The 25128-nt window shown below is 36.5% G+C and overlaps 1 protein-coding gene across 2 annotated transcripts in view; it reads left to right on the forward strand.

Annotated features, from left to right (window-relative positions):
- Positions 1–25128, forward strand: part of IQCM (IQ motif containing M) — a 461312-nt gene that overhangs the window by 261015 nt on the left and 175169 nt on the right. For both annotated transcript variants that reach the window (XM_025921378.2, XM_086704127.1), the window contains exon 11: positions 10552–10696. In XM_025921378.2, the coding sequence (XP_025777163.2) occupies positions 10552–10696 (145 nt within the window). The remainder of the gene's footprint in view (positions 1–10551; positions 10697–25128) is intronic.

A 25128-nucleotide genomic window follows, 5' to 3' on the forward strand; every position in this document is an offset into this window, starting at 1 on the left:
GTACTGCTATGAATTGCCTCTTAGAAATACTTGCTGCATCCCATAGATTTTGGTATGTCATATATCCGTTTCCCTTTGTCTCTTGGTATTTTAAAAATTTCTCTGATTTCTTTGTTAACTCTGTGGTTGTTTAGTAGTATGCTGTTTAATCTCCGCATATTTGTGAGTTTTCTTTTCTTGTAATTAATTTCTAGTTTCATACCGTTCAGTGTTCATGCTTGGTATGATTTCAGTCTTCTTAAATTTAATGCTGGTTTTAGCACGGGAGTGGGAGAATGTCATGATCACTTGCACTTGTTGACCCCAGCTAGGGAGTGGAGCAGGGCTGCAAACACCCATGCTCACAGTCTTTAGCAAGGGACTGGTAGAATGTTGTGACTGCTCACGCTCATGGGCCCCAGCCAGTGAAGGCAGGGGTGCCACCGCCATTCACCCCCACCAGCCTTAGCAAGGCAGCAGGATGGCACTGAGTCTGCACATACTCTCCTGTGCTAGCGGGGTGGGGAGAGAGCGCAAAACTGACAGCTGCCAGTGCCTCCATCTCTGAAGAGAGTCCCAGCTGTCCCCTGCCCCTTCAACAAATCCTTTAAGATTAGCAAGTGAATCTCCTTCACCTGTAGTCTAGGTGCTTTTCAAACTGCTGCTTTTGTGGTAGGTCCCAACATGAGTGAGACTGCAGGTGAGCCTTTCAATAAGAGAATCTTGGTTTCCTACAGCCCTTTGTATTCCTTGGATGCAAACCCTGTTGGTTTTCCTACCCATCTGGATGTGGACCTTTCATCCTTTGTTATAGAGGAATAGTTCTGCTAGTTTTCAGTTCATTTTTAGAGGGAATAGTTCCATACATAGCTGCAGGTTTGGTGTGTTTGTGGGAAGAGAGGAGTTCAGGATTTTCCTATGCCCTATCTTGGACCCCACCCCCACCCCCACCCCGTACTACCTATATTGATGAACCATTCCACCACCCACCAAGCTATACCTGGAGTTTTTTATACTTTCAACTCGCTCACTTCCATATTTAATTGATTATCACATGCATAATATTTCTTGTGTTGCTCTTCCTCTCTTTGTTTCTTGCCAGAGCTTCTAGTTACTAACTCTCACATGGAGAACTATAGTTATCTCCTATTTATCCTCTTTTCTGCTTACCCCCCCAATCTGTCATATACAATTATAGAAATTTCACACAGATTACCTTATGCCATTTCTTATCATCTTTTAATGGCCTATATTGCTTATAAGAGAAAGCATAAATTCTCTAACATAACATGGTACACATTACCTCCCCGGTCTGGCACTTGCCTGCTGTCCATCTTCATCACATGAGAATTCCTCACTAATGCCATGTGCTCTAGCAAAGCCCAAATTCTTTAATTTCCTGATTGTTTCCTATTATATCTTATGTTTTTTTTTTTTTTTTAACGTTTATTTATTTTTGAGACAGAGAGAGACAGAGCATGAACAGGGGAGGGGCAGAGAGAGAGGGAGACACAGAATCTGAAACAGGCTCCAGGCTCTGAGCGGTCAGCACAGAGCCGGACGCGGGGCTCGAACTCACGGACTGCGAGATCGTGACCTGGCTGAAGTCGGACGCTTAACCGACCGAGCCACCCAGGCGCCCCTATATCTTACGTTTTTATGCTGTTCTCTTAGGATGGAATACTCTTCCTTCCTAATCTTCTGATAAACTCCAACTCATCTTTCAAGATCTTCCTTGCATATATGTGCTTAGACAGTGTCTCAGGTCCGTTAAGCAGTAATTATCTTTCTATCCTTTTGGTCATTCTTGTGCTCAGCTATCTATATTGTGACCTATCTATACATGTCTGTCATAAGTAATACAAATATGTGACCTATTTGGAAGAATATACTCTTTATTTTTATATTTATAGCATTACACTATTTTGACATGTAATATACTCTATGATTTTAACTCTTTGCACTTATTATCTGCTTTTTTTCTTGTTTGTTTAGTTTCTTTATATGTTTACATTGTTTCCGTTTTGTTTGCTACTGTGTTTGAATGCCTAAAATAGTGATTAGTACACGGTAAGTATTCAGTAAATATGTATTGAGTGGATGAATTAATTCAACAAAATATAGCTATAGAAATTTATCAGGACACTCCCAATGATTCATATTTATATGTAGAGAGAAATAATGTATATGCATATGTGTGTATATATATATATATATATACATATATAAGTACATAATATATAATATATATCATATGGTTATATATCACATATATGATTATGTATTTATATTATGATTTAATTTAATTATAGAATTTCTTGCGTTAGAGTGAATTATAGAGTCATCCATCACCTCTGGTAGAGAAAAGAGTCTTAGTAAACTTAGAGAGCAAGAATGGGCCCAAGAGAATGGTGAAAAGGAGAGACAAGGAAAATGCTGAATTTCTATGTAGAGGTAGAATTTGAAATGGAAAGAATGGGAAGCACTTTTAACGGGTTGGAGCCAGTTTAAACTAGACTGTTGACTTTGACTTGGTTATAAAATTTGTTACGATCACTGATTTTCTTTTTTATTATATCACTCGTATGGTGCTTTGTATGTTGGATGACTGCTCTGTTTATATGGTGAATGTTGTCTTGCCTGCTGTTGAACAGCTAGTGCAGCAGGCCTGTAATGCACACATCGTCAGGTTCCAGGACTGTGCCTGTGTACAGGGTTGCAGTTGGGGGAATTCTTGATAGAGTTTCTGCCCTGGAGGCTGTGCAGCAAATCACTGGATAATTGTCGGCACCATGGCAATCCCTGAGCTGGAAGACTTCCATGGTCATATTGTTTGGCTACTGCTTCAGATCTTGTAGCTGTGGACAGTGTCTATGAGAATGTCACTTTACGATACCTCAAGAGAATGTACAATTTCCACCATTTCCTGTGAAATGCTCCAGCTTGGGTTTATTTAGAAATAATGAAGCAACATTGAATTAGATCAGTCATAAGGGTACCACAGAGGTTGCTGCATTTAAGTACCAGAATTGTTTCCACTATTGAAAGTGTCCTTTTCCTTTTAAAAACTCTGTGTTGTTTGCATGTGTTTTGGAATAATTAATAATGATCTTAAAAAAAAAAACTATAAAGATACAAAAACAGTATTTTTCTGAGTATAATGCCTCTAAGATTTTACTTAATTTTAATATTTTTCTATGAATATTTATAATTTAAATTTTTAAATTTTAGGCTTAAATTGATAATATTCATTTGCCATTTGCCAAACATACTGAAATCCTAGGGCACTTGAAAAGTTGATGGTTGCAATAAGAAAGTGTTCAAATTGAATTTTGAATAAATATTTGTTATTTTTGAATAAATATTTGTTGAATAAATAAACTTGGGATACTTCTGGAAAATCTGAGGTTTAAGGTTATGATAGCAATACTCCATACATAGGCCAGTGGTTTTTAACCTTTCGGAGGTTATAGAATCCTTTGAAAGTTCAATAGATTATAGATTTTCTCTCATTATCTCAAAACACAAAACAGAAACAATAAGAAAATACTTGAGCCCATACATAGGCCCTATGGCACAGGTGACATGGATCAGAAAAGTTTTATTACGTAAGTTTGCTAGCTCCCAGACACCAGGGGAACTGTGTTCTTTATTTAAGATTACTTAAAAAAATTAGTAACAGTTACTACTGGATCCAATTTCTTGCCTGGTGTGTGATATCATAGAGCATATAGTCCAGAGATATATGCAGATGACTAAAAGAAGTGTTGGGTACTAATAGAGAAATTAGAAAGTCCATTTAATCCAAAAGGCTGTGTCTGGTGTAGGGGTTGGATAGTGCCTATACATTGAGATCTGGAAAATGAGGGGAGGTTATGTTTTGTCAGGTCACCTGAGAGGCTCAGAGTGTTGTAGGCACAGGGAAAGACAATATCAATGGCCTTAGGTGAGATAGAACATTGAGGGGCTAGGGGTTGGTTGGGAGGACAGTGGCAGTAGATGATGCTGAGATAGCAGTTAGATTACGCATTTTCTTAAAAATCAGGCTCAGGAGTTTATGCTTTTATTTAGTATATGGGAATGGATGACTTTAAAGGAAATCAGTGATATTAACAGATTTGCCTTTTAGAAAAATTACTGTCTCTGGGTAGTGAATTGGGGAAGAGGAAGAGAGGACAACTAATATACTTTGTCAATAATTCAGTGTGTGATAATGGTGGCTTGAGTTAGGGATGGAGAGATGGAGCAAAGATAGGACATTGGGTTTAAATGGACTTGAAGGTAAGGGAGAGGGAGGAGTCAAGAACAGTTCCTCAGTTTTTGTGGTTTTTGTCTTGGGCAACCCAGTGGATGATTGTGAAATACAGAAGTTAAGAGGAAGAGCAGGTAGGAGTGGGGCATAAAGGAAAGGAGAGTCCAAGTTTTAACACTGACTTTGAACTACCTGTGGGAAATCTTTGAGATGTCTGGGAAGAAGTTGAATATATGGGTCCAAAACTCAGAAGGAAGATTGGCCCATAAGGAAACATTTAGAATTCATCAGTAGTTCTTAAATTCTTTTCCACCTTAACACACTTGAGGAAGATGATAAAGCCTTCCCACTCATGAAAGTAGCTCCATTTAGCAATGATTCTCATGTTGCCTCTGAGAAAGCTCTTTACCCAGGTGACTAGATGGCTCTCTTCATTCATGTCTGTGCTAATTAACCTGTGTTAATTATCAAAAAGACTGCCCCATACTACCCCAAAAGTAACGTCCAGTCTGGTCACTCCTATTCCATTTAAAAGACTTTATTGTTTTTCAAACCACTTATTGCCACCCAACACATAGATATTTATTTATTGGATTACTGTTCCTTCCATTATAATGTAACTCCCTAAGACAAAAATTTTGCCTTTTCTGTTTATTAATCTGTTCACAAAGTCTAGAACATTCCTGGCACATATCAGGTCCCTAATTAGTTAATTAATTAATTTAATTAGTTAAAATAAATATATAAATTAAAATAAGTTATTTTCAATATGATAGAGGATTATAATAGTATATCTGGATCAGAAGATGTGAAATTTGAAAAAAAAAAAAAAAACATTTGTAAATATTTTTATTTAGCTCCCTGACCAAGGATAACTTCCTGTCGTCTGCCCCCATCCAGAGATTTGAGATTATTATTAGTGATACTAACTGGAGCCACGGGAGTTGATGTATTGTCTGGGGAGAATATATAGAGTAAGGAGAAAAGCAGTTAAAGGGTAAGAGTGAGAAAGCACACTGTTCAGGGGGAAGGCAGATAATGAAAAATCCAGTAACAGTAAAACATTAGCCAGAGGGGTAAGAACAAAACCAGAATATGCTAGATCAAGGAAGTTTAGAGGCAGTCTAAGAAAGAAAGCGGGGTAGCTAGTCTCAAATGCTGCTAGGAATGAAGGTCTAGAGAGAATTTCCTGTCTTTACAATAGTTAGTTCATGGATCACCCTGGCAAGTTTCAGTAGGTGTGATGTTGGTCACTCCCTATTCCATTTAAATGACTTTATTGTTTTTCAAACCACTTATTGCCACCCAACACATAGATATTTATTTACTGGATTACTGTTCCTTCCATTATAATGTAACTCCCTGAGACAAAAATTTTGCAAGGAAGCAAGGAAGTGAAATCAAGGAAGTGAAAATATCTAGAGTAGATAAAGATGAGACACTATGAGGTTTAGGGAAAGAAGGGTTAAGATGGAAAATACTTAAGTACATTTAAATGCTTATTGAAAAAGCTAGTAAGAGGAGAAGGTTGATGATATGAGAGATGAGGATAATCCATATTAAAAGGCTAAGAATATTGGAAAGGGTGTGTTTTTAAGACACCTGACAGGATTAGCCTTAGGTAAGAGAGACATATTTCTGTATTGTAGGACCAAACGGTATTGCTGAGTGTTTAGATTTGGTGATAGAAAGTTGAGATAGCAATAATCTAATGTTTTCTCCTTGGTGAAGTAAGGGAAAAGGTCATTTGCTGAGAGCATTTAGAAGGTGAGTTTGAATGTTTGAGGAGATTGAATTTCTATAGAAAATGACAAAAAAAGAGAGATGCCTAGGAAAACATGGGTGAATTTTCAGGCCAGGTGAGGTTGGGGATCAAGAATTGAAGTGATACCATCCCTCTAAGTTGCATAATTATCTTTACTAGCTATGAAAAGTAAGGCACAGAGAGTTAACAAAATTTGTCTAAAGTTACACATCCAGCCAGTGGCATACTTGAATTTTGGGCATAAAACTGAAGCCTGTCTGGCTACAGACACTTTAAAACATTAGACCATTTTGGTAACAGCAGTATTCAACAATCATTGCAAAATGGTGGAGTCTTTTCTTAGATCAGACTCAACATAGACATTGGAGTGTCCGGTCAAAAGCCAAATATAGATTAAAACTACCTTCTAATACTGTAAAGCCAATTGGGATGTGATCATACCAGGGGAACGATGCAGAGAGATGCTATATTCATATAAAGGGACACCAATTGTGTGGCAATCAGAAGCTGCTACATTTTGCAGAGGTGTGTGGGAGGAAAACAAGATTCAGTGATACAGTTGACCAAGAATGTGTACTCACAGTCTTTATACCAAGCAATTAGAGATAGAAGGATTAACCATGTACTTCAGGTATATAATAATCATTCTGACCAAGATTAGAGCGGATGACAACAGCAAGTGTTATAGAGAAGAGGCCTAAAAAGAGAAGAACCAATCCCAGGGGAGAGACATTTGCTTTAGCTACATGGTTGTGGCTAAGGGCTTCACTAATTCTTTAGTGGATGGGGAAGTGAATATAAAAATCATACTTAACATTATTTATAGCTTGTATACTTGTAAGTGTGTGTCTATGTATAAGTGCTTAAGATAACTCAAAAAACTCATTTTTTATTTCATTGGGTTTAGTTTAAATTTAAAAATCTTTTCCTGCTTAGTTTTAATAAGGTTTTTGTATAAAGACCCTTTTAGATAATGTCCAATGTAAGTGTTTAAACAAGGTTACACTTCAGTTAATATACGTGGGTAAGTTACCTGCTTTTATTTTTAAACATCATTTTTTTCAATATATGAAGTTTATTGTCAAATTGGTTTCTTTTTTCTTTTTTATTTTTTTAATGTTTATTTATTTATTTATTTATTTTTTCAATATATGAAGTTTATTGTCAAATTGGTTTCCATACAATACCCAGTGCTCATCCCAACAGGTGCCCTCCTCAATACCCATCACCCACCCTCCCCTCCCTCCCACCCCCCATCAACCCTCAGTTTGTTCTCAGTTTTTTAAGAGTCTCTTATGTTTTGGCTCCCTCCCTCTCTAACCTCTTTTTTTTTCCTTCCCCCCCTTCATGGTCTTCTGTTAAGTTTCTCAGGATCCACGTAAGAGTGAAACCATATGGTATCTGTCTTTCTCTGTATGGCTTATTTCACTTAGCATCACACTCTCCAGTTCCATCCATGTTGCTACAAAGGGCCATATTTCATTCTTTCTCATTGCCACGTAGTACTCCAATGGAGTACACAATAAACATCATTTTTTAAAAGTTAGAAAGTCAATCTGTAGTAAAACATTTGATGTAATATTTTGCAAGTGTTTAAAAAAAAACTCCACATGTGAAGATCTCTTACAAACTGATAAGAAATATACCATAATAATAGCTTCTCTGTAGAAGTATAAATGGCAAATAAATATAAAAAGAGAGAACTCCTGCTAGTAATCAAAGAAATTAAGCCCTAGTAAGTGTCATATGGTAGTGGAATTATCCAAGCAAGGAATCCATTCCTTACTTCAAAAAATTTTTCTTAATGTTTCATTTTATATTTGAGAGAGAGAGAGAGAGACAGAGACAGAGACCGAGACAGAAACAGAGAGTGAGCAGGGGAGGGGCAGAAAGATGGAGACAGAATCTGAAGCAGGCTCCTGGCTCTGAGATGTCAGCACAGAGCCCAACACAGGGCTCAAACTCAGGAGCAGTGAGATCATGACCTGAGCCAAAGTTGGACACTTAACAGACTGAGCCACCCAGGCACCCCTATTACTTTTTTTTAAAAAGAGAGATGACTATATCAAACAAAAGGCAGACTGAAAGTGCATACTGGAAAAAATTTAAATGTTGATGTGTCATAAGTATGATACGTTTACCTTTTAAGTTAGCGTGAATTGGAAAACTATAATTACTAATTTGCAGTGTGTCTTTTAGATTCCAATATTGTTTTTGTAAATGTCAATTTGTACATTTTTCTGATAGATTCTATCTTGAGAAATGTTTAGAAATTGGTGAGAGATTTATTAACTGAGATGTACATAGCACCATAGCAGAGGCATATTCCCATGCAGAGGACTGGCAGAGACACACATTGTAATAAGAACCATGCAGATGGACATGCTTGCAGATGCATGGATTATTTTCCATGCAGAACCATGCAGATGAACCATGCAGATCTGACCCAAATTGTTAAACATAAAAACCGAGGTAACTTTCTGAAAGCCTTAGATCTGAGGAGTCCCCCACAAGTTGGGTTGTGTCCCCAAAGAGGATCTATTAAATTTGGAGGGAAACACACTCCAGTTGGGTCTGATAGCTGCCCAGTGCTCCTGCTCTCTTAGCAAATGTCATCATCCGTCTAAGAGACACACTGCAACCAGGATCCTTTTGGCTCATGCTCTAAGGGCACAATGAAAACATTGCTTGATTCTTAATTATAAGCAAAAGAAACCTGCTAACAGACTGGGCAGAGGTCTGGAGAACTAAGTTTAGAAACATGAAGGGATGATGAAGGTTAGATAGCTCTCAGAACTCCAACTACATCCTACATAGAAGGAATCTAATGCAGACACCCAATCCTGGGTATTCCTACCTCCACAAATGCTGCCCTTGAAAAATGGATATTGCTGCCACACTCTACCACGCAAATGGATATACCAGTGTTTTGCATCTAAACCATCACGAGTTTCTATTCAAAATCTGGTGTTGATGTGGATAATGAACAAAGCTTTAACAGAGGAGGCTTTGATCATTAGTATCTGATGTGTGGCTTCAAATTGTGGGAGGTTTGTTCTGCCTTCCACTAAAATTCATATGGCAGGGAATGCTCCACAAGTGTGACCAATTCATTTATTTTTTTAAAATAAAGTGACAGCCTGTTGAATAAATGGCAGATTAAAAATAAACATTGGGAAATGTTATTAAATGTTGAAAGAAATGTTTTAGGAAAGAAACCAAAACAAAAATTCACAGAATGCACGAAAAATACTGAATTCAAGTAAATTAAGAGGAATATAGTGTATAATAAAAAGTATGGGCTCTGAAGTGTCCTAGTTTTGGGTTCAAGACCAATTCTGCAACTTACTAACTTAATAGCTATTGCAGAAAACCACCCAATAACTGGGAAACTTAAAGATTTTTTTTTTTTTTTGCTTCAGTTTTTTCACTTGTAAAACGGTATACAAAGCACATCAAAGGAAAGGTGACACAGAGAAAAATTCATGGGCTTAAACACATTCTAAAAAAAAGTAATGAAAATAGATGTCTTTAATTTAAGAAGTCAAGGGGCACCTGGGTGGCTCAGTCAGTTAAGTGGCCGACTTCGGCTCAGGTCACGATCTCGCTGTCCGTGAGTTCGAGCCCCGAGTCGGGCTCTGTGCTGACAGCTCAGAGCCTGGAGCCTGTTTCAGATTCTGTGTCTCCCTCTCTCTGACTCTCCCCCATTCATGCTCTGTCTCTCTCTGTCTCAAAAATAAATAAACATTAAAAAAATTAAAAAAAAGATTTATAATTTAAGAAGTCAAGCACAGGAAAATAATCCTTAAAAAAGGAATTAATAAAGATAAATAGAGAAATTAATGAGCTAGAAAATGTAAACCAGTAAAAGTAATTGAATTGTTACATAAAATGAAACTACTTAGAAAAGAAGAAATCTGAAATAGATTGGTTGTTATACTTTAATTTTTCAAGTTTATTGTAGTAGAATATAGAAAATGTATATATAGAAAATATAGTCACAGTTAAAAGGTAAATTGAAAGAACAAAATTTGCACATATGTTGAAAATGATTAATTTATTTAACAGAGTTTTAAAGACATGACAAACTATGGTAAAAAATAAGTAAAAGATACAAACATACAATTTTCAAAAGAAAGAAAATGAACGAGAATTTGAGCACCCACCCCTAGTGAATAGCTTAGGCAAGAATTACCATTACAGAAACTGCCTTAAAACTTTTTTTATTCTGGCCAAGTGGGTTACATATATAGAAATCTGGATGTCAGCCTAGGAAGCTTTCATGAAAGTATCCATCATTGAAAACTCTATGATATGGGAATTACGGGTATCTGATGACAAAACAGTTTATGATGAAGTTCTCTGCACTCCAAAGAGATTATCTTATTCAACAGTGCATGTGTTTAACCAACCTACAGAATAAACATTAACAAATACATTCATAATTTAAGAAACTGGGTGAAATAGATGAAATGAAAAGGGCAAATTCAGATTAAATACACATAAAAGAAATATGTAAATATGGGGCTTTACTGTCTATATTGCTGTTTTATAGGCTTTGCATCATGGACCAAATTTGAGAGCAGTTATAAACATGTATCATAGACTAATCCATCGTGTTAAATATCGACTTGGTCTGTGGAGGACAAGACAAGTTATAAACTTTGTAGAGCTGGAGGAATGGATGGACAGAAAAAAATGTAAGTGATACAGTCATTTCTGATTTTATTTTAAATTTGGAATTCATTTAAATATTGAGGTTTTATACATAATTTACATATAATTACCCATAGACACCAAAGGAAAACCATGTTTTATATTGCTGAAAGCTATTTGCATTTTATTTATTTTTTAAGTTTTTAATTTTTTTAAATTTTCTATTTTTATTTTTTTAATTTATTAGGCACATCATTTAATGTCTCCAATTCTCCCTTCAAACAATTTATCTAGTGAGTTATAACAGTTATCTCACAAAGAAGTCAAGATGATTAAATCATAAATAGGTACAAAAGGCCAAGAATAGTGCTTGGGAATATAAGTTCTCAATACATATTAGGACTTTTCTCTTTATTAGTCAACTTTGTAGATCTTCTTTTTTAATTTTATTTTTTTGTTTTTTAAAATTTACATCCAAATTAGTTAGCATATAGTGCAACAATGATTTCAGGAGTAGATTTCTTAGTGCCCCTTACCCATTTAGCCCATCCCTCCTCCCACAACCCCTCCAGTAACCATCAGTTTGTTCTCCATATTTATGAGTCTCTTCTGTTTGGTCCCCCTCCCTGATTTTATATTATTTTTGTTTCCCTTCCCTTATGTTCATCTCGTTTGTCTCTTAAAGTCCTCATATAAGTGAAGTCATATGATTTTTTTCTTTCTCTGACTAATTTCACTTAGCATAATACCCTCCAGTTCCATCCACGTAGTTGCCAATGGCAAAATTTCATTCTTTTTGATTGCTGAGTAATACTCCATTGTATATGTATAACACATCTTCTTTATCCATTCATTCATCAATGGACATTTGGGCTCTTTCCATACTTTGGCTATTGTTGATAGTGCTGGTATAAACATGGGGGTGCATGTGTCCCTTCAAAACAGCACACCTGTATCCCTTGGATAAATGCCTAGTAGTGCAATTGCTGAGTTGTAGGGTAGTTCTATTTTTAGTTTTTTGAGGAACCTCCATACTGTTTTATAGAGTGGCTGCACCAGCTTGCATTCCCACCAACAATGCAAAAGAGATCCTCTTTCTCCACATCCTCGCCAACATCTGTTGTCTGAGTTGTTAATTTTAGCCATTCTGACAGGTGTGAGGTGGTATCTCATTGTGGTTTTGATTTGTATTTCCCTGATGATGAGTGATGTTGAGCATTTTTTTATGTGTCAGTTGGCCATCTGGATGTCTTCTTTGGAGAAGTGTCTATTCATGTCTTTTGCCCATTTCTTCACTGGATTATTTGTTTTTTGGGTGTTGAGTTTGATAAGTTCTTTGTAGATTTTGGATACTAACCCTTTATCTGATATGTCATTTGCAAATATCTTCTCCCATTCTGTCGGTTGCCTTTTAGTTTTGCTGATTGTTTCTTTCGCTGTGCAGAAGCTTTTTATTTTGATGAGGTCCCAGTAGTTCATTTTTGCTTTTGTTTCCCTTGCCTCTGGAGACGTGTTGAGTAAGAAGTTGCTGCGGCCAAGATCAAAGAGGTTTTTGCCTGCTTTCTCCTTGAGGATTTTGATGGCTTCCTGTCATACATTGAGGTCTTTCATCCATTTTGAGTTTATTTTTGTGTATGGTGTAAGAAAGTGGTCCAGGTTCATTCTTCTGCATGTCACTGTCCAGTTTTCCCAGCACCACTTGCTGAAGAGACTGTCTTTATTCCACTGGATATTCTTTCCTGCTTTGTCAAAGATTAGTTGGCCATATGTTTGTGGGTCCATTTGTGGGTTCTCTCTTCTGTTCCATTGATCTGAGTGTCTGTTCTTGTGCCAGTACCATATTGTCTTGATGATTACAGCTTTGTAGTATAGCTTGAAGTCTAGGATTGTGATGCCTCCTGCTTTGGTTTTCTTTTTCAAGATTGCTTTAGCTATTCGGGGTCTTTTCTGGTTCCATACAAATTTTAGGATTATTTGTTCTAGCTCTGTGAAGAATGCTGGTGTTACTTTGATAGGGATTGCATTGAATATGTAGATTGCTTTGGGTGGTATCGAAATTTTAACAATATTTGTTCTTCCTATCCAGGAGCATGGAATCTTTTTCCATTCTTTTGTGTCTTCTTCAATTTCTTTCATAAGCTTTCTGTAGTTTTCAGTGTATAGATTTTTCACCTCTTTGGTTAGATTTATTCCTAGGTATTTTCTGTTTTTTTGTGCAACTGTAAACGGGATCGATTCCTTGATTTCTCTGTCACTTCATTGTTGGTGTATAGGAACACAACTGATTTCTGTGTGTTGATTTTATATCCTGCAACTTTGCTGAATTCATGAATCAATTCTAGCAGTTTTTGGGTGGAATCTTTTGGGTTTTCCATATAGAGTATCATGTCATCTGCGAAGAGTGAAAGTTTGACCTCCTCCTGGCTGATTTGGATGCCTTTTATTTCTTTGTGTTGCCTTATTGCAGTGGCTAAGACTTCCAATACTATGTTGAATAACAGTGATGAGAATGGACATCGCTGTCTTGTTCCTGACCTTAGGGGGAAAGCTCTCAGTTTTTCCCCATTGAGGATGATATTAGCATTGGGTTGTTCATAGAGGTACGCTGCTTCTATCCCTAGTTTCTTGAGGGTTTTTATCAAGAAAGGATGCTGTATTTTGTCAAATGCTTTCTCTGCATCTATTGAGAGGATCATATGGTACTTTTCCTTTCTTTTATTGATGTGATGATTCACATTAATTGTTTTGCGGATACTGAACCAGCCCTGCATCCCAGGTATAAATCTCACTTGGTCGTGGTGAATAATTTTTTTAATGTATTGTTGGAGCTGATCGGCTAATATCTTGTTGAGGATTTTTGCATCCATGTTCATCAAAGAAATTGGTCTATAGTTCTGCTTTTTAGTGGGGTCTCTGTCTGGTTTTAGAATCAAGGTAATGCTGGCTTCATAGAAAGAGTTTGGAAGTTTTCCTTCCATTTCTATTTTTTGGAACAGTTTCAAGAGAATAGGTGTTAACTCTTCCTTAAATGTTTGGTAGAATTCCCCTGGAAAGCCATCTGGCCCTGGACTCTTGTTTTTTGGCAGATTTTTTATTACTAATTCGATTTCCTTACTAGTTATGGGATGGGTCTGTTCAAATCATCTATTTCTTCCTGTTTCAGTTTTGGTACTGTATATGTTCCTAGGAATTTGTCCATTTCTTCCAGATTACCCATTTTATTGGCATGTAATTGCTCAAAATATTCTCTTGTTATTGTTTTTATTTCTGTTGTTTTTATTGTGATCTCTCCTCTTTCATTCTTGATTTTATTTATTTGGGTCCTTTCCTTTATCTTTTTGATCAAACTGGCTAATGGTTTATCAATTTTGTTAATTCTTTCAAAGAACCAGCTTCTGGTTTCATTGATCTGTTCTACTGTTTTTTTTTTTGTCTTGATAGCATTAATTTCTGCTCTAATCTTTATTATTTCCTGTCTTCTGCTGGTTTGGGTTTTACTTGCTGTTCTTTTTCCAGCTCCTTAAGGCGTAAGGTTAGGTTGTGTATCTGAGATCTTTCGTCCTTCTTTAGGAAGGCCTGGATTGCTATATACTTTCCTCTTATGACCGCCTTTGCTGCCTCCCAGAGGTTTTGGGTTGTGGTGTTATTATTTTCTTTGGCATCCATGTACTTTTTAATTTGCCCTTTAACTTTTTGGTTAGCCCATTCATTCTTTAGTAGGATGTTCTTCAGTCTCCAAGTATTTGTTACCTTTCCAAATTTTTTCTTGTGGTTGATTTTGAGTTTCATAGCGTTGTGGTCTGAAAATATGCACGGTATGATCTCGATCTTTTTGTACTTACTTAGGGCTGATTTGTGTCCCAGTATATGGTCTATTCTGCAGAATGTTCCATGTGCACTGGAGAAGAATGTGTATTCTGCTGCTTTAGGATGAAATGTTCTGAATATATCTGTTAAGTCCATCTGGTCCAATGTGTCACTCAAAGCCATTGTTTCCTTGTTGATTTTTTGACTAGATGAGCTGTCCATTGCTGTTAACGGGGTGTTGAAGTCTCCTACTATTATGGTATTATTATCGATGAGTTTCTTTATGTTTGTGATTAATTGATTTATATATTTGGGTGTCCCACATTTGGCACATAAATGTTTACAATTGTTAGGTCTTCTTGGTGGATAGACCCCTTGTATATGATATAATTCCCTTCTGCATCTCTTGATACAGTCTTTATTTTGAAGTCTAGATTGTCTGATATAAGTATGGCTACTCTGGATTTCTTTTGTTCACCATTAGTATGATAGATGGTTCTCCCTCCCTTATTTTCAATCTGAAGGTGTCTTTAGGTCTAAAGTGGGTCTCTTGTAAACAGCATATAGATGGATCTTGTTTTCTTATCCATTCCCTTACCCTATGTCTTTTCATTGGAGCATTGAGTTCATTGACATTTAGAGTGAGTACTGAAAGATATGAATTTAATGCCATTATGATACTTGTAGAGTTGAGTTTCTGGTGGTGTTCTCTGGTCCTTTGTAATCTGTGTTGCTTTTGGTATTTACTTATTTTTATATGTATATATTCATCTTTTCTCCCTTCAGAGAGTCCCCCTTAAAATTTCTTGCAGGGCTGGTTTAGTGGTCACAAACTCCTTTAAATTTTATTTGTCTGGGAAACTTTTTATCTCTCCTTCTATTTTGAAGGACAGCCTTGCTGGATAAAGAATTCTTGGCTGCATATTTTTCTGATTCAGCACACTGAATATATCCTGCCACTCCTTTCTGGCCTGCCAAGTTTTTGTGGATAGGTCTGCTGCAAAACTGATCTGTCTTCCCTTGTATATTAGGGATTTTTTTTCCCTTGCTGCTTTCATGATTCTCTCCTTGCCTGAGTATTTTGTGAATTTGACTATGATAAGTCTTGTTGATGGTCAGTTTTTGTTGAACCTAATGGGGGTCCTCTGTGTTTCCTGGATTTTGATGTCTGTGCCTTTCCCCAGGTTGGGAAAGTTTTGCGCTATGATTTACCCACATAACCCTTCTACCCCTATTTCTCTCTCTTCCTCTTCTGGTACCCCTATGATTCTGATATTGTTCCTTTTTAATGAGTCATTGATTTTTCTAATTCTTAAATTGTGCTCTTTTGCCTTAATCTCCCTTTTTTTTTTTTTCTGCTTCATAGTTCTTTATAACTTTGTCCTCTATATTGCTGATTCTCTGTTCTGCCTCATACATCCTGCCGCCACTGCATCCATCCGTGATTGCGGCTCAGTTATAGAATTTTTAATTTCATTCTGGCTATTTTTTACTTCTTTTATCTCTGCAGAAATGTATTCTAATCTATTTTTGACTCCAGCTAGTATTCTTATTATCATGATTCTAAATTCTGGTTCAGACATCTTGCTTGTATCTGTGTTGGTTAAATCCCTGGCTGTCGTTTCTTTGTGCTCTTTCTTTTGGGGTGAATTCATTCGTTTTGTCATTTTGAAGGGAGAAAAGGAATTAACCAGGTATAAAAATTGAAATAAAAAAAGTTAAAATTTAAAAATATTAAAATTAAAAATTAAACACACACACACACAAATCGAATAGATGATGCTAGATCCTAGGTGTGTTTTGGTCTGGGTGTTGAAAGTGGTTTGACAGATTAGAGAAAGAAAATGGGGGGGTGGGGAGAAGAAGAAGAAGAAAAAAAAGAAAATCGTTTGACAATTTGAAAAAATGAATACACTGAAGTAGACTAAAATGAGATGACGGGGGTAAAATAGAATTTGAAAAAATACACACAAAAGTAAAGAATATAGTGGAAAAAATTAAAGAAAAATATTTTTAATACAAATTAAAGATAAATATGAATTTTTTATTTCTCTATATTCAAGAAAAAAAAGAAACGAAAAAGAGAAAAAAGAGAAAAAAAGAAATCGTTTGAAAATTTGAAAAAAGTGAATACACTGTAGTAGACTAAAATCAAATTATGGAAGTAAAATAGAATTTGAAAAATTTACATAGAAGCAAAAATATGGTAAAAAATTAAAGAAAAATATTTTTAATAGAAATTGAAAGTAAAAATGAAGTGTTTCTCTTTCTACATTCAAGAAAAAGAAAAGAAACAAAAAACAAAAACAAAAAGAAAGAAGAAAAAAAGGAAATTGTTTGAAAATTTGAAATGGTGAATATACTGAAGTAGACTAAAACAAAATGATGGAAGTAAAATAGAAATTGAAAAAATTTACCCAAAAGTAAAAAATATAATAATAAAAATTAAAGAAAAATATTTTTAATTAAAAATTGAAAATAAAAATGAATTTTTTCTCTTCCTGTATTCAAGAAAATGTAAAAGAGAAAAAGAAAACAAAAGAAAGAAAATTGAATAGATGAACCTGCTCACAGAATGAAGTAGGACTGAAATTACTTCGTTTTCCCCTAGAAGTTAGTCTATGTAGCGCTTTATAGGCCATAAATTAAGTCGGCAGTGAGACTTGTTTCTTGAAGAGGGAAGTTGGCCCAGTTGGGCGGGGCTCAGTGTAACAGCTCTGCTCTCCACTAGTTGGCGCTGCTAGCCTACTGGGGTGGATTGTTGGCGGTGCTTGTAGGTGCGTATGCGCATGCGCGGGAGGGGTGACCATGGCACCATTCGGCTACCAGTCTGTTCTCCGGGATCAGAAATCACGCACCTGTCCTCTGTCTTCAGCTTTCGTCCACGTCCCGCTTTTTCACTCTCCCTGACCAGGCCCCAGGCAGTACCTCTCTCCCAAGTTTTGTCTCAGATGCAGCTGTTTTCCCTGGCCCCTTACTTCTGAAGGACTGCGGCTATGACCTGTTCCGCCCCTCTGTGGGAGGGTCTCACTGAGCAATGGCCGAATGCCAGCTGCACCCAGGAATGCCTGCTGGACCCTGCTGCTGCCAGTGCCCCGAGACTGCGGCCAGGTGCCAGCCCGCCCCAGAAAAAGTTTGCGAGATATTATAGCGGCAGCTTTTCAGGGATTATGGAAAATCACAACACACATCTGACACCAGGCTTCACCCTTAACGGCCTTGTTCCAGCACCAGCGGATGTGGCCGTTTTCTGGGGTCTGCTGGGACCAGGTGGCTTCAACAGTCTCTACCAAATGCCCTTCTAGCAGTGGAACCGCTTTTCCCCGTGTGGCCTGAGAACCTCCTGGACCCCACTCTGTTCCTGGGGATTCGTCTTTCCCACCAGAGCACCACCAGGTACTGAGCTGTGGAGCTGCAGACTTTGCCCTGCCGTTGTTTACAGTCTTAATGGGATTTAAACCTTCTCCTTTCTCCTTTCTCCCTTTTTAGTTTAGTCCCTGCGGCTGTTTCCAGTTTTCCACTTTCTCTCCAGCTGCTTTGGGGAGGGGTGCTTTTCCCGTATTCTCCCCCCCTCCCCAGTCTCTGTCCTCTCTCCGTCCCCAAAAGCGGTTCCCTACCCTCTGAGGCTTCTCGCTCCCCAAACTCACCTCTCTGTGCCACATACCTGCTGAATTCTGTGGTTCAGGTTGTGCAGATTGTTGTGTTAATCCTCCCATCATTTTTCTAGGTGTGTAGGATGGTTTAGTGTTGGTCTGGCTGTATTTCATGGACGCGAGACAGAAAAAACTTCCATGCTGTTCTGCCATCTCGGCTCCTCCCCCATCTATTTTTTAAGTTTTTTAAAAAAAGTTTTTATTTATATTCCAGTTAGTTAACATACAGGGTAATATTAATTTCAGGTGTACAATATAGTGACTCAATACTTCTATGTAACACCTGGTGGCTATTTGCATTTTAAAGTGATGTATATTTGGCTGAATTTATTAGGATCTTGTGTTTATAAACAACAGAAAACCCATTCTGGTTAACCAAAGCAAAAAGAAAATTTATAGGAAAAATAGTTAAAGAATCAGATTTCACACAGAATTTGAAACAGAGCTACTCCAGAGATTTAGGGAGCAAAAAGTAAGGGGAAAAAAATCTCTATTTGTCCTTGGGAGACAGATAAGCTCTTGTCACTTACAAGACTTTTTTGTTTCTATGCTTTAAATTCAAATTCCAGGGAGAGAACATCTGATTAGCTTAATTTGAATCATGAATCCAACACTCTGCCATGGGAGGGCAGAGAATTTTGCTGGAGTTTCACAGAGGTTATATCCACTGGGGGAAGGGTAGCTCCCCAAAGGAAAATTACATACTGCTAACAGAAAAATAACTAATGGACACCAAGCAGGCTAAATAGGTATCTATTATGTGTTGCTTGTTAGTGTTGAAATTCTGTTCACAGAACAAGTTCCTCAATTTATATCTTAGCTTTCAGAGAGCCTGGTTCCTATTATATTTAATGAATTTACATTGCTTAGGATTAGGATGGACACTACAGCCAGTTTCTTGATTAAAAAAATAATAAATGAAGACTTCTGGTTTCTGGTTCCACATGTAAGGAGCCTGGAAGTCTCCACTCCATTTTAACATGTAAAAAAGCTGAATATACTAAAAAATTAACTTCTCATGGATCTATAAGAGACGGGAAAAGACAGAGAAAACTGGTTAAAGAGATAGACACTCAAATACAGGGAGTTGCAGTTACCAGAGCAGAGACTGGTGGGTGGAAATTGATATGCGGAGAAACAAGGGTTGGCAAAGATATGGAGAAAAAGTAATCCTCTTGCACTGTTGGTGGGAATGCAAACCAGTGCAGCTACTGTGGAAAACAGTATGGAAGTTCCTCAAAAAATTAAAAATAGAACTACCATACAATCTAGTCACTGCACTACTGGGTATTTACCCAGAGAATACAGAAACACTAATTCAAAAAGACGTGTGCATCCATGTATTTATTTTTAGCGTTATTTAAAATAGCCAAATTATGGAAGCAACGAAAGTGGCCATTGATAAATGAATGGATAAAGACGAAATGGTACATATACACAATGGAATATTACTGAGCCATAAAAACTAATGAAATCTTGCCATTTCGAATAGCATGGTCAGATCTAGAATGAATGCCAAGTGAAATAACTCAATCAGAGAAAGACAAATACTATGATTTCACTCATATGTGGAATTGGATAAAATGAATGAACAAAGTAAAAAAGAAAACAAAAATCAGACTCTTTGGAGAACAAACTGGTGGTTACCAGAAGGGATGTGGGAGAGAGGGTGGGTGAAATAGGTGAAGGGGACTGAGAGTACACTTATCATGATGAGCACTGAGTAATGAGTGCGTAGAGCTGTTGAATCACTATACTGTACATCTGAAACAAATGTAACACTGTATATTAATTATACCATATTTAAAATCAAATTTTAAAAAAGAAAAGAAAAAAGAAATTGATGTGAGAACCAGCACCAATTAGGAAAAATGAGCTGTCATTGGCAAATAGCTGGAGGCTCAGTGTGAACAATCCCAAGAGTTAAACAAAAAACAACAACAACAACAACAACAAAACTCCAAGAGGACCCAGTCATAAGAAGACCACCACAGTGTTGTGATAGTTACCTCCAGGAAATTGAGCAGATTCCCACAGTAAATATCAGAGAGACAAAACCATTTTGAAATTTGCCAGATCACACTCTTCTTTACATGGCCTACCTTCAAGGGAAATTAGTTAACTGGAGCCTAACCTGCTGGGTTATTTTCAGAGCTTAACTGATGTGGCGAAGGGCAATACCCAACTTCAATCCATTCTGGCCTTCCTGTCCCACTTATAGAGGGAGAAAAAAGATCCTGAGAAACACTTGTATAGTTCACAGTCCAGAGAGATACAGGGATATTAAGAGACTGAGACCTTATCATAGGTCTATAGAACATTTCCTCCCACACATTCAATCACATTACTAGAGGCCTGTTTACAGCTTACCTGATATATCATGTCTGGGTATCAAGAAAAAATTACAAAGTATACAAAAAGGCAAAAACTACAATCTGAATAGCTAGAGCAAACATCAGAACCAGACATGGCAGTGACGTCAGAGTTATCACACCAGGGATATAAAACAACTATGATTAATATGCTCCAGGCTCTAATGGATAAAGTAGACAGCATGCAAAAGATATATGGGCGATGTAACTAGAGAGATAGAAATACTGAGAAAGAACCAAAAAGAACTAGAGATAAGACTAACAGAAATGAGGAATGCCTTTGATGGGCTTGTTAGTAGATTGGACATGGCTGAGGACAGACTGTCTGAGCTAAAGGATATACCAGTAGAATCCTTGAAAATCAAAAAAACAAAGAGTAAAAAGACTAAAAAAAAAATACCTGAACAAAATATCCAGGGACTATGGGACAACTACAAAAGGAGTAACATGGATAATGGGAATATCAGAAGGAGAAGAAAGAGAGGAAAGAACCGTAGAAATATTTAAAACAATAATGACTGAAAATTTCCCCAAATTATTCTTAGACACCAAACCACAGATCCAAGAAGCTCAGGCAACACCGAGCAGAATAAATTCCAGAAACTACAACATTTTTGAGATAGGCATATCATCTTCAAACTACAGAAAATCAAAGATTAAAAAAAATCCTGAAAGAAGCCATGGAAAAAAATTCCTTTCCTATAGAGGTAGAAAGATAAGAATTACGTTCAATCTATCAGAAACCATATCAATAGACACCTCACTAAAGAAGATACACAGATGACAAGTGTTTGGAATGATGCTCCACATCATATGTTATCAGGGAAATTTATATGAAAACAGAGATACCACTACACCCTTATTAGAATGGCTGAAATCCAGAACACTGTCAATATGATATGCTGGTAAGGATGTGGAACAACATGAACTATAGTTTATTGTTAAAGAGAATGCCAGTGATACAGCCATTTTGGAAAACAGTTTGGTGGTTTCTTATAAAACTAAACATACTGTTACCAAAAAATCCAGCAATCATGCCCCTTGTGTTTACCCATAGGCATTGAAAACTTATGTCCACACAAATTAAGCTTACCCACAGACATTGAAAATTTATATCCACACAAAACCTGCACATGTATGTCTATATCTACTTTTTCATAATTGCCAGAGCTTGGCAGCAACCAAGATGTCCTTCAGTAAATGAATAGATAAACTGTGGTACATCTGGACAAGGGAGTTTATTTAGATGTAAGAGGAAATGAGCTATCAAGCCATGAAAAGACATGGAAGAATCTTAAATGTGTATTACTAAGTGAAAGAAGCCAATCTGAATAGTTCATGCACTGTATACTTTCAACGATATGACATTCTAGAAAAGGCAAAACTGGAGAAAATCAAGATTGATATTTGCCAGGAATGAGATGGGGTTGGGAGGAGGGATGTGGCAGAATATAGAGGATTTTTAAGGCAGTGAAACTATTCTGCATAATACTGCATGATGGATACATGTCATTATACATTTGTCCAAACCCATAGAATTTGCAACACTAAGAGTGAATTATGCAGTAAACTGTGGACCTTAGTGATTGTGATGTATCATCCTTGGTAACAAATGTATCACTCTGATGTGTGATGTTGATAATGAAAAGAGGCTATGCTTATGTGGAGGTAGTGGGTATGTGAGAAATCGCTGTACCTTCTTCATTTTGTTGTCAACTTAACACTGCCCTTTAAAAAATTGTCTTTAAAAAAACAAAACAAAAACAACAAAATGATGCAGATAAATTATATTTAATCCAAATGAGCATCTTACTGCTTTATTATAGTGCTACATTTTTTTATATAGTTTAATCATGAAATGTGGATTTCACAGTGGACTATAACTTCCATGAAGACAGGGACTGTATCTGTTTGATTAATTAATAAATAGACACTATTAGGAAATTCCTGTTTTATCAAAAGGATTCAGAAATATTTGTTGATAGTTTTTATCAAGTTTATTACTTAGGCTAAAATTGCTGAAAGATATTTACAAATAACCAGAATTCTCTGAGTTAGAATGACTCCTTTTCTGTAGCTACAAGTTAAGGAATGAAGAAGTCAGAGACAGATTTATACAAGTCACAGAATTAAGTTAGATCAAGTAATGCAGTCCAAAATCTTGGTGTCCAGAGAAAGAAGCAGAAGAGACTAATGTGTTGGAGATGAAAAGATGGGAAGAAGGGAGAAAGAGAAAGCAAGTGAGAGAGGCAAGAAAGAGAAAATATTTCTCTCATTAGGAAGCTGCTGGAATTCCTTTGTCTTAAAAATCCTTTAAAAAAAAAAGTGAGTAAGAGAGAGAGAGAGGGAGATTATACTGACATGCACTCAGATTTTACAACTTTTATACATAAACTTTACACCTACTATAAACAAAATTCAAAAAGATAATTTTTTTGTTTTATAATAATTTTGTTTTATTATAATTTTTTTACAGTTTTTTTTCTTTTCTTTTTTTTTTTTTTTCTTTTTTTTAAATTGAGGTGTTGGATGCCTGGGTTGCTTAGTCGGTTAAGTATCTGACTTTCAATTTCGGCTCAGGTCATGATCTCGTGGTTCATGAGTTCATACCCCGAGTTGGGCTCTGCACTGACACTGTGGAGCCTGCTTGGGATTCATTCTCTCCCTCTCTCCCTCTCTCCCTCTCTCTCCCTCCCTCTCTCAAAATAAATAAATAAATAAATAAATAAATAAATAAATAAATAAATAAACAAACAAACAAACGAACTTTAAAAAATTGAAGTGTAATTGATATATAACATTCTCTTAGTTTCAGGTGTACAACAGGATTCAATATTCATGTATATTGCAAAATGATCATCACAATAAGTCTAGTTAGCATTGGTCACCATACATAGTTGCAAGTTTTTTTTTTTCTTTTTCTTTTGATGAGAACTTTTAACATTTATTGCCTAGGCAACTTTTAAATATGTAATACAGTGTTATTAATTATAGTTAATAAGAGGTATTCTCAATACTCTTTAATGGACAGTAATTTTATATTCTCTAATTGAGATTACTGTACAAATATTATCATTTTATCAAAATAATTACTAGGACCTTACATTTCTTACAGTTATTACACTGAACACCTTTTCTTTTCCACTCATTTTATATTTTAAGCTACTGACTACCAAATCACATATACTTTCCAAAATACTCCCACTATTTCACACAGTTAGTCTTGTCTTCATCCCCAAGTCTGTCACTAAATTCATTTTTTAACCTTATAGAATCTTGCTTATTTTTCTGTTTTACTTTCTTCCCACCGTTTCTCCTCTTTGATTTTAGCTGCAGATTTCACCCTCATTGCATCTTAATTTCTTATTTTGAAAAAGAGCTAATGTGGTTCATTTTTCTGGCCTGGACTCTGGTGGTTTTGAGCTGAAAATTACTTAAAGTCTTAAAAAAAAGCCAGAAGGGAGCCAAGTGGATACATGGAGGAAGAATGTTCTAGGCAGAGGGAGCCCCAAGCACAAAGGCACAAAGTTGGAGGCTGTTAGTATTGGAGGAAACTGTTACTGCCGTTGGAATGGAGCAAGAACAGAGCAGAATGAGATGGGAGAGGTAGTAGGGAGCAGGAGCATAGGCTGTGTCAGGTTTTATAGACCATTGGATTTTACCTTGAAAAGGTTGGGAAGCCCATGGAGGACTGTTATCCAAGGGCTATGATATGACTTATGATTGAACACATCCCTTTGGCTGTTTTGTGGAGAATAGGCTGACATGAGGTAAGTACATAAAGGAGTCCAGTCCAGTTAGGACTGATGGTGCTCTGTCCAGTGTAGGATCTAAACAGTGGAAGAGAATTAGCTAAATGAATGATTTAAAGAATTACCGACTAAGGCGCCCCTTTGCATTAAGGATTAAAGTAACTCTAGAGTCCACAGAATTTGCAAGTTCTTATTTGCCCTTATGTTCCTTAGAAAATTCTCCATCCCTTCCATATGTGTATTGCTAATTGGGTGATATTTTGCAGGTATCTATACACATTTTCAAGAATCTTTTAATGACCAGAAAATGTCATTAATTTTCATGATTTAAGTTTTGTAATGACCCTAATTAAACCTGCCTAGAATATTAATTCTGCTAGTGTGTTGTTGAACATTTGCTTTTCAGCATAATATACAGGTTAAGGACATTATTATCTATTAATATAGTTACATGACCATAATGTTAATATGTACATCAGTTTGATCTACTGAGAAGCATCTAAAACTGATTAAATGAAAAACTGATGAAGATATATATACTTTTTCAAGGAGAAGTATATTTACTTAAACAGAAAAGTAAAAAGTGGCATTCTTTTTGCACTAGTTTGGATTTTTCCAGAATCAGACCCTGAGACAAGAATTCAAGTACAACTAACTTATTTGAAAGTTGATCCCAGCAAATACTGTTAGTGGAATGAAGTAAGATAGGGAAGGGATGGAAGTCAAAAAAGGATGCATTATCCAGCAGATTACCATCAACTGGAGCTTGATCTCTCTAGGGAACAGTGTAGACAACTTTCCTTAAGTGCTGGGTCTTTATACATCAACTCTCAGTTGAGGGATGGCCAGTAGTTGAGGGCCACTGCACTGTGGGCCTTAATTCCCTGGCACT

This window comes from Puma concolor, chromosome B1 (assembly GCF_028749965.1).
Source record: "Puma concolor isolate L17-30 chromosome B1, mPumCon1.1.hap2, whole genome shotgun sequence".
NCBI lineage: Eukaryota > Metazoa > Chordata > Mammalia > Carnivora > Felidae > Puma > Puma concolor.